The 17,270-nt window shown below is 37.8% G+C and overlaps 1 protein-coding gene across 9 annotated transcripts in view; it reads left to right on the forward strand.

Annotated features, from left to right (window-relative positions):
- Positions 1-537: 537 nt before the first annotated feature.
- elna (elastin a) overlaps positions 538-17,270 on the forward strand; it is a 52,494-nt gene continuing 35,761 nt past the window's right edge. For all 9 annotated transcript variants that reach the window (XM_080054087.1, XM_080054093.1, XM_080054090.1 and 6 more), the window contains exons 1-5: positions 538-831; positions 9,949-10,017; positions 10,405-10,452; positions 11,031-11,126; positions 11,445-11,471. In XM_080054087.1, the coding sequence (XP_079910213.1) occupies positions 756-831; positions 9,949-10,017; positions 10,405-10,452; positions 11,031-11,126; positions 11,445-11,471 (316 nt within the window). In that variant the 5' untranslated portion in view covers positions 538-755. The remainder of the gene's footprint in view (positions 832-9,948; positions 10,018-10,404; positions 10,453-11,030; positions 11,127-11,444; positions 11,472-17,270) is intronic.

A 17,270-nucleotide genomic window follows, 5' to 3' on the forward strand; every position in this document is an offset into this window, starting at 1 on the left:
AATTCTATCCTGCCTGTCATCTCTGTGTGATGCAGACAGTTTTTTTCATTTATTTAATAGAAACACTGATTGGCTTCCACACATGGACTGCCTGGCACAATGGACTGCTATTTACAGCATAGTCATGCAGCCAGTGACTTTGTAATGTCTTGTTCGGATATTTTCTGGACATGTGCTGAATGTTGCTGTGTTATTTTCCCTCACCATCAAAGTTTTCTGGATCGCTAGCTTAAGAGAAGCAGCACCAACTAATGTTACTGCTTATTTTGAAAACCAACCAGCTGGAAATTAAAGCCGCGGAAGACAGGAAATTATTTGGGTATGTGCTTTGCTCTTCCTCAGTCACTCTTGTAGATAAGTACGCTCATTATCCAGGCTTGGCAGATGGTTCAATTCCTTCTGGATGGAGGCTGGTGGGGGGGGGGGGGATTTGTCTACCTCTCTCTCCCTCTCTCTCGTCCTGCATGTGTGTGTGTGGCTCTTTCCCTCTCTCCCTCTTTCCTTGCTGGCAGCAGCGTCTATACTGTTGGCAGGAGGGACCAGAATAAAAACAGCAACACCAGACATAGAGAAGGAAAAAAGCAAATTGATCCATTGAACCAGGGTCTTTGCCCTCACTTAATGACGTCGAGTCCCATATCTTTTCCCTTTTTTTCACATTTTTCCTCACTCTTTCAGACTTTGTGCTTGTGGTAATTAGTTAGAAGAGAATAAAACCAGCTGATCGGGAGAGGGCTGGTGCATTTTGGAGCGAGATGGCTAACAGAAACATGCTGTTGCTCTTCTGTGGACTCTTCCTCTTTGCACTGATTCAACCCTCTCTTCAAGGAGGTAAGTGTGTACTACAGGTAAACTGAGCCATGATCTTTGCAGCATCAATCACTTATTTAGAACGGGTTCACTAATGCATACAACTGAACTAAGTAATTATTCGAGTATAAGGTATCAATAAGTACATTCAATCATTTTGATTAAAACCTTTTATTTAATCTTTAAAGCATATAATATGTATCTGTTGCAATGTAACTTAATGTGGATTCATGTGAAATAAAAGTAATGTGTTGTGTACTAACTTTGATTGTTTTATTGTTTATTTTGGTTTAACTATAACTTAAAGAGTTCTGCAATTTCATTGCAATGTTTTTTGGTTTGCTGATTTAAGTAAATAATATAAAGCTCCCGTGCTTAATTTGTGATAATTTAAGGCTTTTTAGTCTTGCTAATGCGCACTTACTAGATCCAGAAGTGTTCCATTATACTACAGTTAAAGAAGACACAATAATATAAAGAGAGGAAGTTTGTATCATATATGTACATGTTTTATTCCCTAATTAAAGGTTTTTAATGTGAGGTTCAGTAGGCCTTCTGTCCAAAACTTGACCTGATATTTTTGTCTTAGGGCTTCACATTCTTATAAGGTTAAACTACAAAAAATAACCTTGTATCATTACTTTTGTAATCATGCTCATATCATGATTTCATATTGTTATTCTGTGTGTGCAATCTAAATTTGAAATCAAACGAAGCAACTATTCATTCTTGTAGTCCCTTATGGTAGTTTGGAATGGATTTCAGACAGTTTAATTACATACTACACACAACTATGACTGCATAGTGTATGTTTACATGGCTGCAGACCATATCCTATAACATGTCAGGAAGAGAAGGCAGCTGGTCCCTCTTTCCGCTTAGCGAAACGACCCATGAATTCCCAAGTGAACATAGTGTATGCAGGTGTCACCTCTACAGCTTTGACCGGGTTCTCTCCGGAAGTTAGAGGACTGTTCTGCCCATTATCCATGAAGCAGCAACATGCCGATTTGAAGGTTAATTGCAGTTTGAAGTTATGGCTTTAATTGTTTCGGAGAGAAAGAAAGAGAGCTAGTGGTTGGACGCATGCCTTTTCTACCACTCCCCTCCACCCTGTGATTTGGCTTTCTCTACCTTTTCTGCTTCGATTTGATTTGTTTCGTTGTTTTGGCTTAGAGTCTCTGAGTTATTCAGCCCCCAAATGGAAATTATCTTCCAGTGTCCATGAGTCCTTTCAGATTAATTATGTTTATATTGTTAGTTTCCTAAGGAAGTATTTTGTCCACGTAAAGACTTATTTCTTATTTGTTTTGTTGGCCCACTATTGATTACTCTATGTTGAGAGAGTCCACCAAGTATGTTCCTGTCAGGTCATAGAGTCTATCATCTATTGATCTGCCTTTTTCTCTCTGTCTCACAGCACATGTATCCTTTCTTTTTTTGTGCCAGCCACATTTCGTGTGAGCTTTTTAGGTGCACTCAGGCAAAATATATTGCAGGTTAAGGAGCCAAAAAATATCAACATTGTCTTAGCAGCACAACTTTGAACTCAAGTAAGTGTTGAATTCATACATATCATACCTTTTTGTGGTGCTCAAACAAGTTCCATATGTGTCAATGCATCCTTACTTGTAAAACATAGATGAAAAATAACTCAGCATGGTCCAAGGATCAATTATCTATGAGTAACATAGGTACAGTAAATTTGGTATTGTTAACTGTTATTATCGAAATGGAAATGGTATGTGTTGATGCAGCTTGGGCTCAAAAGCCATTTTGTTGCTGAATTTGAAGGATAAATCAAACTCAGGCTTAGATGGTTGATACAATTATTTGAATAGGTTCATTAACTTATTAATTTAATCAAGCTTATTCCTATTTGTCTTGATAAATAAAAAATAATAATAAATTACTACAATGCTTTTTATTATTTACCTTTTACATTGTTAAATGCCCCGAGTGCATCAAGTATAAAATCTCTCTGTTTCTCACCATGACATATGTTGTATTCCTCCAGACAACCTCAACAACCAATTGGTGTACTTCTGTCAAAGTCATTAGATTGGCACTCATGAGAGACACAATTAATAGCACAATTCTGATGTGCCAGTGGGAGATGACAAGGGCTAACTAGCTCCTCTGTACCTTCATCTCTGTTACCAAATAATTAAAGAGGTTGTGTGATGTTTTTCGTCACAGCTGGAAGCCAGTTTGCCTCATTTGGCACTGGCCAGATTTAGCCCTGAGACTTAAGTGGAATGTAATACATTAATCAGTTACACTTGCTTGGCTATAAAGAAGAGGTTAACAAAATCAGTGCAGATTTGATGGCATGCCTTGGTTCTTACAAAACACAAGTGATGAATTGCAGCACTATCCCAGCATTTCTGGTTGACAAACTTGATTGTCTTGATTACCTTAAGTAAGTGGTGATTCATGCCTTATTGGTAGCGTGTGTTGTGGACAACTCTCTGGCACCAATTCCACTTTTGGCAAGGTTAAGTGCCAACCACAGCATACTGGATTAATGTGACACATAGGCACCATAGTGCTAAACAGCTCTACACTGCAATTAAAGAAACAGACCATCTCAAGTGCCATCTGAGCAAGACACAGAGGCTTTTCTTCAGTGAGGTTTTTGTACCCACCAAGGCCTTTTCATTTTTGTTGATGTTGAGTGATTTGGTTTAATTTTCAGAGAGGTGACCTCATTCAGCGCTGATTTGGGAAGGAGCCTTTTGGTTACAAGCACTGACAGACGAAGGTTTGCTATTGTGAAAGAGCTGTTATTCCATGTATTCGTGTCTTACTCTGGCACACCTCCTGGGAAAGATTGAACAATTTGATCCACGGTTTGCAGTTTGACATCAAAGCATGTTGCCTGGCAGGGAAGTCACTCCGCCTCAAAGCATTACATTTTGGCTTACAGGTTTTCCTGTCACCGGCTTTACTGTATTGTAACAGCGTTGTCGGGATCAGACCAGAGGTTTGGGATGGATGGTTTGTTTTAATAGTCACTTAATTAAAATGAACTGCTCTGCAAATTTGGGAAGGCAACTCCTCAGCACTACACATCATTTTTCACTCTCTAGTCTAATGTCTTTAAAACTGATGGAATGTTTAATGCAATTCAATGCCGTCATATAAATGGATGACTGACTCGCTGATTTGCAATCCAACATGGTGATGACACAAAGGCCTACAGTGTTTCATGCAAAGGCAACACTCCTACAGTATATGAAGATGCAGCATGTGCACAGTGAATGTGAGGGTATTCACATAGTCGTGAGTCCTCACTATTTAGTTTATAATTTGTTTAGCTCTTACTATTTGGTTGTGGACAAATGTTAGTCCAACATCTCCCAGAGAGATGTTTGGTCTGCAATTGACCAGTGCCAAGTCTTTAACAAAGAAGCAACATTAACTCAGATGATTCATTCTAGCCACTCATTAAGCAGCCCTCACCAGGCTGTTGCTTAGAGCAGTCTCACTGGGCCAGCAACTGAAATAGCTCCTGCCAGGAATGTTTTTGTCTCGACCTGTCTTTGCCTACTGACGTTCAAGCTCTTCTAGGTTTGCAGACAACATGAGAACAATACTACTATAAAAATGTATAATAAAATGAAATTCCGATTAAAACGTTACATAAATATAATCAAAATCATCTGGCTTGACAACATTGTTTCCTGCGTTGTTTTAGTTTTGGTGCCCATTTTTGTGGGAGAGGGTGGGGATGGACGTGACACCTTAGGCCTTTAGCATTAATACTTTGGTGTAAACCTAACAAAATGGCCTTTCTGTTAGTGTTTTGTCAGGTTTAACCAACAAAACTACTACAGAAAAATGTTCAGTTCAATGTTCATAATATTTCATGGCAAAGAAAATTATGAAATTATTTGAAAACATGAACTTTCCTTTTGTCTTATTTTTTATGTTTTCAGGAGTCCTATAGGTTCATTTTATACATATTGTTCGTAGAAAAAAGAGATGACTCGTTGTATAGACACGTACTTGTGTACAAACTGGGTGCGTGTGCAACCAAGGGGCAAAAGACTGCTTCAGTAGCCGAGATAGCAACGCAAGTCAACTGATATTACTGTATGTACTTTGTGGTCATGTGCAAGATTTACATTTGTGTGACATGGCTTGCTTTTTGAAAACACGTATCTTGCCCAGCCAGAGACAAGCACTAAACAGTAAACTTTATGATGACTGTGTTCACGTGAATAGGGATCTACGCGATGTATCCTAGCAGCTATCTGCATGGCAGAGTCACACTTTGGGACTCCAGTCCTCCCTGTTAATGGCCCGTTGCAATAATCTTCTACTTCTTTTAGCAAACTGATAAAAGGGGGGTATTTTGTTAACATTTTCCATCCATCTTTTTGGTGGTTGGTGCAGTTAATTGCACAACAACTGCTCGTAATTTCAGCTTTGCTGCTTGGCTCAACTAGAAAAAAATATAGAAGAGTCAGCTTTCTGCCCCTTATATGTGCACGCATATGTGCGATGACCTTGCACAGAAACACGTTGTTTCGGTCCTATATTTCACTTTATTTAAGTGTTTTATACAAGGGCAAAAAAATGCAAAGGAATTGTGGAAATTATATACACAATCGTGAATTGTAGCTCAAAATGGTCTTATGACATTTGATGTCTAACAATGAATGTTTTGTATGTATGTATAATCACTTATATCAGTTTCTGGAATTGAGTCCTAATGTTAACTGTTCTTTCAACTAGCTTTTGTAATTTCACATGTATGATGGTTATCTGGCACATTCTCTTGTCATGCTTAACTCTAGTAATTATACAGTAGCATCCACAGCTGTTACAAACCCATTTTTTAGTTTCAAACGCATGTCTTTCTTATACAGTAATGATTTCCTGTCAGCTTCCAATGGGAATGCTCCACCCAAGACACTAAAAGGTGAGAAAATGTACAAAGAAGATCGGAATCAGGTCTTGTTCGTCATTCAGATAATGGCATCTGTGAATTTGTTTGCCGGTGCCTTCCTCAAACTGATTAAGGTTCTGCCTCAGAGACGTGTCAATAAGTCAAGGCTCGGCAAGAGTAGAAAGGGAATGTGCAGTTGGGTTGGGGTTGAAGCAAGAATAAGATGGATTTTCCCATTTTCATTTTTACTATCCTGGATGCTCCTCACACTTTCCTCTTCCCCCTTTCCAACAGGCAGTGGAAAATAGACAGTGCAAGGGGTGACTGATAGTAGGCCAGCTGTCACATGTCTGATAACGGGAGATGCAAGGGCGCCAGGAACCACAGTGTTTGATTCACTGCACTGTTGCTCTGGGTTGCAGTATGAGACCTATTCACGTAGAGAAAACCAAACCTCCTCTTCTGGGACAGTGGTTTTAGATACGTCTGAACACAGCAAACAGTTGATAGTTTGAAGTAATGGAGAGTAGAATTGTGTAAATGTCAGGTGGTTAAAGTGGTGAAAACACATTCCTACGGGATTTCCCGAACTATGTGGTGCGCAGCACTGCGACTAGGAGTTGTTTTCATTCTGTAAGTCTTTTTTAAAGGATTGGGAATGATGTAATTAATTTCCTTGAGGATGAATGTGTGAGTGTTGTGATTGTACTCACATGAGTTTGTATTGCACGCCTAAGTACCATGCAAATTGTTCCATCAACTTAGGCATGTAATTGTTTAGTAAAAGGCCAATTACTAAACTACTAAAGCGCAGGGTCGTAGAAATGTCACATTACTCACCAGCATGTAAAACTGAACTCTTTCAAGTCACAAAGAGCAACTGTAAACTGTAAACAATGGAATAAATCATCATTTGCCTTGAATTTATTCAATAACCAAATCAGTTTTGCCATTATTTCTGAGCTCAGTAACCCTCTTCTGTAGGCGCAATCACTAGTTTTGATGCTTTGGAAAAAATATCAAAGAAACTATTAAAAACATAATGCAAATGAAAACATACAAGGCATAGATATGGTCCTTTCCACCTGTTAGCCTGTGTTTGGCAGCTAATTTATTAAAAACTCTAGAAAGGGGAAATATTAAAAGAAAAAAAAAACAATCACTTAGTGAATAAAAAATTATGTGTATACATTGAGTATGAAATGTCAGCTAGTGGGCTGCCTTGTTCTAATAAATGGTGTCTAATAACAATGTTAAAGCGTCGAAGCTGAAATAGGAAAATTCACCTTAAAATCCTAATACTGTTATGCATACTTAGATGTTCAGGATTCATGTTGTTTGATGTATTAGGCTTAGAGTCATTTTCTAATCCCTCCATGTCCTTGTCCTGGCTTGCAAAAGCTACTCCTAATGTTTGCTGGGGATATGTGTCTGGTGGGATGGGTTTAGAAAAAGCTTAATGACACCCCATTCCCTGTGACGGAAAAAAATCACTGTCACTGAGGTTTCCCTGTCTTTTCTTTTACAAATCATATAACTCAAAAAGTTCTTAAATAGGTATTCAGGTGAAATGAACCTGCCCCAAGCAGAATAATATTAGCAACGGCTCTTCTCATCCTCTAGTTTACTAAGTTTATACACATAAGGCTGTAATCAACGTTGTTAGCCCTTTATCCTGTCATATCTTCATATATTTTAAAGGGCCTTGTTTCAGCTGCTCAGATAACTTATAAAAGTAATTACATTGAAATGCATTTTAATATCTTCTATCACAAGGTTTTTTAATTCCCCAACATTATCATATCACAAACACTGTAATATATTATATTATATTAAATTGAGCTTTGTCTAATCCCTTGGGCTTCAATCTTGTCCTTTACTCACATTCCAGCACATTCCCACGACCTGGCTGAGTTCACAAGGAACATAAGTGCATGATGATTATGATGATAATTAGGACAATCATGAAGAAATCTTCAAATGTATTGAGCTAGGTCAGGTAATTTGGCAGAGGTCTTTATGTATATTTCTTGGTTGTGTAGTCTTGATGAACCTAATGCACTGTGTATAAGTGGCACAGTAGCTTGATGGAATTCTAGGCAAAAGAAAAACTGGAGCAGACACAAACTCCTTCTCGCTTGCACCACCGAGACAGGAAATCCTTCTTTTGATTGTGAAATGACAGAGCAGAATTGAGAACAATCACCTCGGTTGTGTGGTGCCTGCACCTGAGATATTTGACATGGAGCCAATGGCATGAACAAACTGAGAGAGAAGCACTTAAACATAACGCATGCACACACATTACTGGACGTTATTATTTATTTTACATTCTTCCTTTTTTGAGCAGACAGGATTACGAGTGGTTTCAGTGAGTCCTCAGTATTACAAGGCCAAACCTCAAGAAATGTGATCAGCTCTATTGTCCAGCTCCCAGATTCTCGTCAGAATGAGTTAAAATGCAATCTCCCTCTCATTTGTCCATTTGTTTCTTTATGAGGTAATATTTTGTCCAAAGCCACAGCTGACACCATAACTATTCCCCTTTTTACTGCCACTGAAAACAAAACTTAATGGTGGCCCATTCACCTATTGCACATGACCAGAGCCGGCCCAAGCCTTCATGGGGCCCTAAGCGGAATATGATTAGGTCCGGGGGTATCTTTTTTTTCACAGACGAGGCTGAAATAGGCTATAGACTATACACAGGTGCATGGGCAACTGAGGGCAGGCCCCATTTCCAAATGTTTTTAAATAAACTCAATACACACTGTGCATGGATGTGAACGTGATGTGATAAATTGGATTACTTGGATTACCTCCGAGATGAACTGATTCAATTATGAGACTATTAATTATTTAGACCAAAACATTGTATTACTTTTTTTGTATGATAACTTACATTTGCATAATATGATGTTAATATCAAACACACAAAAAAAAAATTTCTTTCAACAAAATCAGACGACTGTTTAACCCTTTTCTATTCAGATATAAAGTATGTTTCTGTAGTAATCTAAGTTTATATGAAAATGTTGTCCTTGCTTACTTCATCATAAAACTTACAGGTACATAAAAACCTTCAGATTCTGCAGTGTAGTTTATTATATTTACAATATAATATAATCTACCAAATATGAAGCCATTCTCGCTTGCTAATTTTCTTTCTAACAAGTCATCACACTTCTCTTTCTCTACAGTATCCTGTACGCTGTAATATCTGTGCAGCCTATCCAATGATTCTCGAAATACGATTGTGGATTTTGTATGATTTCTTTCTTCTATTAATTTCTGCTCACTGCGTATTTGAAACAACAGAAAGAATATTGATAATATGATTTTTACTTTTCTAAATGTTTTTCATGTGTCTTTCATGAATTGTCATTCAACTAAAATGGACAGTGACACCTTGTAATGTTCTTCCACACTCAGTGGACAGCACTCAAGGCAAAGTCTTCATACAGTATTTGCTAATAAACACATGAACACCTTTGACAGGTAGTTTAAATAAATTGGCCTCTCAACACATGTAACAGTCATTATACATCCTGTCCCATTCTCTCCACTGTGTTGTGTTTTTGGAGATGTAAACCAGGTTTTTCCCTCAAAAATATAACTTTGGACTTAGCTCACAGGTCCCGTCGGATTTAGCTGTTAGTCGTCCCAGAACAACTGCAGGCATTTTTAAATTCCTCCCTTTCTTTTATTTCTGTAGCTGTTACTTGCACTCATGAGGCCACCATGTCTGGGATCCAGAACGACCATCTCAGGAGTTACTCTGGGTTGCAGCCAAAAATCAGGCGTGAAATGAGGCAAGGGAGTGTAGGTGGGGGTTGAGGGTATCCACAGTGCTTCAACAGCTTTATGAAAGAACGTCTCCAACTGCAATACCTCATCAGAATGAAAACAATTGGAATTTTCTCATAATCAAGCCTGTAAAGTTTTTCTTTTTCTTTTTTTCTTTCTTTCTTTCTTTCTGGCTCTGGCTGGAACTGCTATGTTCATGTTTCATTGTGTTCCCATCACTGCTATGACCTGGGGCAGATGTACATGCCAAGGACAGATTTCAGATTTGCCGTCTGGGTCATAGATGATGAATGTGTTAAAAAATGTTTGTCTAATAAATGGGGTCACTGTTTAGAAATGCTGTTAAATGGGTTGCAATAACAACTAAAACACATTGATGGCTGTGCCACACATGTTTGTGATAGATGATGACCTTTTGCTTGTCTGTGTTGCAGGTGTGTATGTACCACCTGGTGCTGGGTTTGGACCAGGAGGCGCTGGACCAGGAACTGGACTCTTTCCAGGTAACACAGCCTACAGTGACTGTCTGGACAATTTAATCAGAAATACTCCAGGACACAGTCACAACAAACAAAGTCTGTTTGTCTTTAGCATAGGTCTAACAAGAAAATGATACTACTGTAGACCAGAGGTATAACTAATAAACACTTAAATATCCGAATGCCAACCTGAAATGGAATTAAAAAGTAAATATAGGTATAATTAATGTAACATTAAATGTCAAAAACACAAAACTATAGTACAACTAACTGAACCTTTTCCATCAAACTTTCCATCATCGAAAGTCAACTGATGGAATGCTGAATTGCTTAACCAAAAAAAAGTCCATTCATACATCACTATATAGGCATACCATAACTCAATACTCTGAATGATTGTTGTTTTACAAGGGGCTGCTGGAGGAGTCCCTGCAGGCTATAAACCAGCTAAAGCTGCAGGTGAGTACGAGTGATATTATTTTCTGAAAAAGTTTGACCCTGTGCACCTTTTTATTGCTAGAAGTACTTAAGCCATGTTTTATGTAAGAATTGATGTGATGAGATTTTTGAGTTGTGATAACTCTACTCTGAGTTGAAAGTTGTTACGTGCTTGTGAATTCTGTGTGACACGTCCAACAATTTAGCATTTATATTACCAAAAACAAGAAGAAACAGATTGATGTTCTAAGGACAAACTATTTGTCTAAACTCAGCTTTGGTTTGGTCAGATCTGGGGGGGGGGGACTTCCTTAGGAAAGTCCTAGGAATATTATTGCTGTGGGAATAAACAATGTGCAAAGCTTATTGGAAGATATTATAAGGTTTGAGGTTTGGAAATTTGAGGCCAATTACACTTTTCTCTCATACAACCTCAGTTGCCATTAATACTGATTATGGTGATCTCAATGATGACAACCATAAATAGTGATGATAATGACAACATTTTCTGAGAAGAATAATTATGAATGTTGACATCAGTAATGACGATGACGGTACTGATCATAATCACACCTGAACATGTTTGACCCTGACAATAGGAGCTTATGGAGGTTTGGGCCGTGGTGTCGGTCAAGCGGGTTTGGTGCCAGGAGGTGTTGGAGCTGGTGGCTTGGGGATCGGAGGACTGGGAGCAGGTATTATGTTAAGAAATAAGGAAAACCTAGCAGACACTTTTTTTCCAGGCCTTTTCTTCATCTCAGTTCAATTCAAGGAAAATAAGCATAAATCGTTCTGGAAAAGTAAAACGGACATTTGACAAATTATTTTTTGCAATGTTTGAAAAGTGGTTTGAAAACTTTGTAAAACATTGTCTTTAATACATAAGCAGGGGTCTTTTGAAATGATCTTGACTTTACTTCATAAAATCATATCTGGAAAAAATTGAAATGTTTTGATTTGATAGTGGAAAAACATTGCCTCACATACATTTTTTACTTTCTTTCATCCAACAGGACAAGGTGGAAAGGCTCCTAAACCAGGTTTGTTGGAACATTTACACACACAAGTTATCAACTTTTGTCAAATGTGGTGTAAAGTAATAGAATGAGAAGGTTAAATGTTGTATGTAAATATATTAAAATAGTATGTAAAATACATTCAAATGTTCCTGTGAGGAAAAGTAAGAAATAATAAATTGTTTAATTTAATTTATTTTAATTTCCTCTTTATTTTGAACAGATTTTAAAAATCAAAAAATAAAATTACAAAGCAAGTGTTAAACAGCACACAACAATCAAAAAACAAAACAAAAATATTTATAAATAGCTATAAACAATATTTATAAATAAATTAATCGTATGTGTCCGAAAAGGTGCAGGAGGTAGCCAAAGCTTAATAATTCTCATCCCTTTTTCAACTGCTGATAATTATATAAAACAGCTACAGTATGTATAAACACATATATCCATATGCACACCAAATTATTCACATGTATACACTATTCCAATATTTATAAAGCCATGCAAAATAAGTAGAAAGAAAAACCCTTAAATACTATACAGTATCTCATCTTTTAGTTATATACAACAGTGAATTGTATATAACTACTTTCTTTTTACAGTGAATTATGTTTGTGCTTTGACTCCTGCATCAAACCATTCCACAAATTCACCCCAGAGATTGTTATGCACATACTTTTTAGAGGTGCTAGAAGATGTAGTTACAACCTTGTGTTCCTTCTGGGTTTTCATTATAGAGCAATAGCTGTACTACAGTACTGTAATAGAGGCAAACTGGTTTTGTTTGTTCACTACATGGAAAATTCATCTGCATTACATTTACTGTTGAAGTTGTTTAAAAGCGAGGACATGGAATGTTTTGTTATGCGGTGGATAAAGTAGGTACATACTGCATTATGTTCACACACAGACAGAATAGGGGGACAGTGGCAGGACAATTGCGAGAGAAAAATTATTTTTGACTGGTTGTCACCTAGTGTTTCTTATCGCCCCTGTGTTTTCATTACAATTGGTTAACACTGGCTGCTGTCTGAGGCTTCTGGACAGGGTGGGACCATGTAGATTTTTCCACCACTCCTTCACCTCTGCTGTATTATGGAGTGATGATTGGCAGAGTGCAAATGGCCATCAACGCTGGCCAAACAATGGTGCCAGAGAACTGATTACTGTTATTGTAATGTTATACCCTTACAATATCTGGAAACTTCCATGTTGAAATTTATCACAGCCCTTCTCTCTGATACTGTACAGTAAATATTTTCCTTTGCTATATTCCAGACGGATCTACATTGGGGCTTTAGCAAGGTTTAGCCATCGTTTAATTTCTGTAAGCAATGCTGATACAATCAGCCTACCTCTATGTGTTAAGAAAGATAAGGAACCCAGCATTCGTCTTACAGTCCTGATAACAGATGGAGCGAGTTTACAGGGACCCTTCTGTAACCCCTATGACCTTATATCAAGTATTTGGTGGAAGTTGATTTTGGCTGAGTCTTACTTTGGAAGTATGGCCCTGGTTCTTGTATTCATTTGGGTTCTCCCTCTCCCTCACCAGGCTTACATGGTATGAATAACATTTGTGAGAAAAAGGAAGTCAAATAATTTTAAAAGCGGCTCATTGTGTTTTTGAAATTAGATGAATTTGGTTCTGGGTGGTCCCTACCACACTTCATACTAACTTCTGTTTTATGGGTGGGGGGTGGGGGTACCTTTAACAGATACGGGTCAGCTAAGGTTTTACCTAGAACAGATAGAACATACACGGGTCAGCTAAGGCTTTACACTTTTTTTTAAATGAAAGGAGACATACATTCAGTAAGTACATTCATATGTTCCAATTTGTGGTTGTAATTGTGTTAAGTAATCTCTAAATATGACTACTGTATACATTTTTAAATCTAAAGCCTCTCTCAAAAGAAAGTTGAATCTAACAGCATCAGTCAGTCAGTGTTCTGCTTGTGCTGTAGAAAAGACACCAGAATTATATTCTACCAGCATATGACATATTGACCCTTTTTTATTAACATTTATATATAAAGCCGACTCTATAACTTAAGAGGCCCAAATGCAAACAACGGTAAACTTCTAGATGCACACACACACACTCTTATGTGGAAGTCAAGTAGGGACATTGCATTCCACTGATAAGCGCATTACCTGGCCAGTAATGGAGAACAGCAGCTGGCTATGTGAGTAGCGTGACTGCACTGAATTGCAGTGTAGCTCATGCAAGACCTTGTAAATGTTACTCTAATTGTGAATCCTGTCAGCATCCACCTTTGACAAAACACTGAAAGCTGGAAAGAGGAACATTCTCTTTATGAACAGCTGTTGGACACCTTCTCCTTTCCTGTGTTCCCTCAAGCAAAGGTTGTTTCATGGAGGGACTGCCAAAATATGGCTTTCATAGGCTAGGCTCTTGTCACTGTCAGGCAGTATGAATGCATTTAACAAGTAACATAGAGTTTACTGTTTCCGCTGGTGGTGTAGTTTTATTTTGCGATTACAATAATCTGTTTTTGGTTGAAAAGGATGCGTCTGGTAGGGATATCAACTGAATGTGTCCAAGCTTAGCTTGCCGTTTGACTCTCCAAGTTGAACAAGATGGATAGAGGGACAACATGCTGTAAGTCTTAACCCTTCTCTCACTGTTTCAAAACAGACAAAAGCAATATCACAGAACGCTACATCAATCTTAGAGCAATGAAAAATCACATACGCAGTGAGAATCATTTAGAACTTCTCTGTGTGGTAACAGATATCATAGTTGTCAACGGATAAAATTAAATATTCAAAGTTGTATTTCTAATATTTTGTTAATTCCTATTAATAAGGGTCTACGTGCATGTGTGTGTGTGTGTGTGTGTGTGTGTGTGTGTGTGTGTGTGTGTGTGTGTGTGTGTGTGTGTGTGTGTGTGTGTGTGTGTGTGTGTGTGTGTGTGTGTGTGTGTGTGTGTGTGTATGTGTGTGTATGTGTGTGTGTGTTTGTGTGGTGACTAAATAAGTTGAAGGCTGTCTGGCAGTGGGTCTTTTGGGGCTTCCATCGAGCTGGCATCAGTAGGCTGAGCCTTGCAAAGACAGTGTTTTGCAGAGACTTTCTTGTACAAAACTAGTTTTATTGTTTGTGGTTGGTTGAATAGGAAATAAATATGAATGAAGTCGGCTAGTTGTAGGTTCCTGTCAGTCCAAAAATTAAAAGTTCAAATGTATACGGTGGCAGAAAAAGACAGAGTGAAGCAAGAAGAACAAAAGGACCAATTAATAATAAAAATAATAATAATAATAATAATAATAATAATAATAATAATAATAATAATAATAATAATAATAATAATTGATAGGTTTTATATAGCGCTTTTTTGGAGGTCACTCAAAGACGCTTTACATTGCATAGAATATACATAAAGAAAATAAAAAACACGAAAACAAGATACAAAAACAAACTCAAAATAGAGTCAGGTGTGGTATGGGTGGAGTCAGGTGTCATATGCTTTCTTGAAGAGGTGTTTTTCGAGTTGGCTTTTGAATGAGTTTATAGAGTCTGAGTGAAGTTGTTTAAGGATGGGAAAATACAAAAAAATTCTTGTGGGTTTTTCTTGAAGGAGGGGGGAGAGGAGAGACAATAACATACAGCACAAAAACCAAAAAATTACTCTTGCGACCGTATTCTGTGGCATAGGCCTACATATACCACTTGCAAACACACACATTAAATGAACATTCATTTGTGCAACACACATGCTTAGAGAGCTTGCTGAAATAAAGGAGACTGATAGATTGAGGTTAGGATGAAAGTGTTTAGCCAAGGTAAGATGAGTTTGGAGGAGGTTCAGTCTCCTGGAGCACATATGCTTTTCATTACTGGAGCTCAGACCTGTCCTCTGAGCTGTCAGAGACTGGAAGCATCTGCATGATAATGTGCATGACAACGAGATGTATGCAAATATGTTTATTGTCTTAACATGTGTGTAATTACAAGTGTGAGCACATGTGCACACAATGACACAAATACTGATGATGGATTCTGACATTGCTTTGGGGACATACATAATCCTTTCCAGCTGGTAGACTTACATTCACACTGCTTATACACAATAATATGTGAAAGATGGCAATTTCCTCTATTCTTACCCATATATATCTCTCTCCCCCCCTCTCCCCTGTCTGCACAGGAGACTTTTTTTATAATATATTGGAGCATCGCACTCGACTCAGTGAACACGCAGCCAACACAGCTTGTTTGTTCACATTGGAAATGCCTGTTGCTCACAAATAATTTATCTTGGACGGTGTCACCAGATGTTGTCTTAATCGTCTTCAATAATCTCACAAATTCATCTCAGGAATGAAAATGACACCGGAGTTATTATAAGATAAGATAAGAGCTTTATTAGTTTTTATTGGTGCCTAATCAGTCTTGCATGCCACCCATTACTGCTTCTGTGGTATTTTCCCCACACATTGAACTGATAATTTCACTATGACTCAGTAATTGCTCCCCAGCCATTCACCAGCCTGTTTTGCATCATACTTGCTTGCTGTTCTCTTGTGAGCATGTTCCCACCAATGTATTTGTTTTCCGTGTTCACTGTGTTAGTTGATGAGCCAACCGTTAGCCTGCTCTCACAACCGCTCCGCGGCCCCTTTTGCCAAAAGGTCTTATGCATTAACCACTCCACTATCATTGTTCATCTGGCAGCACGTAATTAAGTCCATAAAGATAGATCACCAGTTGAACGACCTTGTTGAAGTCATAGAAGTGGACTAAAGATTTGAGGGTCTGATTTGTGACTGAGTAAACAATGTTATGCTTTTGTTGCGTTGAGAGTTCCATTCACAGAAGATTTAATTATGTTTGTGTTTCACATTGAGTAGACATACAGTAGCTATAGCTCATCCCAATTTGCAACACAAGGGGTGGAAGGTGGCATGGCAAGGTCAGAAACATGGCTTACAATGAATGCTGAATTGTTATCCAGGGTATTACAAATGTAAAGTTTTGTTATAAGTTGTAATTACTGTTGAAGCAAGTCTTTGTAATTTCTTAAATTGCTAAATTTGTCTTTTAGTAAGTTATTGTTTATGCATTTCTTTGTGAGAAGGCTTGTGTTTCCTGAGCAATTTTAGTCATTTATAAAACAATCATTTTGAAAGTGACTTAATTTTGATATGAGTCACTGAAATTACTTCACCTCAGTGATATGTTTAGGGTTTCTGAATTTCTCCATACTTAATCCAGACGCAGTACTGGACCAAATGATGATTATGTGAGGATGAATGGTTTTTAAATTACTTCAATACCTCTGCATACATGTAAAGGTCACTTATTCAATTGTATTTGGTTAACGGCTATTCCTCTGTCAATGATGCAATTTATCTCTCACTTGTTTTCCTTTGTGAAACATCCCATATTTTTGTGAACTGCCTCAGATGGTTTCACAATGACAGAGGAACTTGGAATCTCAATGAATCTAACATTAGTATTGCATGCTTTACTCAACCCTGAGTTGTCAGAAAAGAATTTGGTGGAGTGGCAGTAAGACGCATATGTGGACCATCTGGGCAAGGAAACACACTTGGCCAACTTAAAAGATCCTTGGCCACCGGCTGAGTTTGTCCACTGGTTTTGACTTGCAGCATACATAATTTACACAGCTAAACTTACTCTAGCATTGAAAATACTTATTAGATATTAGCAGTTTTTGGTCGTCTGTTACGATGGGTCACCGTGTCAGATAAGGTTATTATAAAGTCATTAATTTTATACATGACAGTACACATGGGGAAAGAGAAGGGGGATATGATTTGCAAACTTGTCCT

Source organism: Ammodytes marinus, assembly GCF_949987685.1.
Source record: "Ammodytes marinus genome assembly, chromosome: 3".
Lineage (NCBI taxonomy): Eukaryota > Metazoa > Chordata > Actinopteri > Uranoscopiformes > Ammodytidae > Ammodytes > Ammodytes marinus.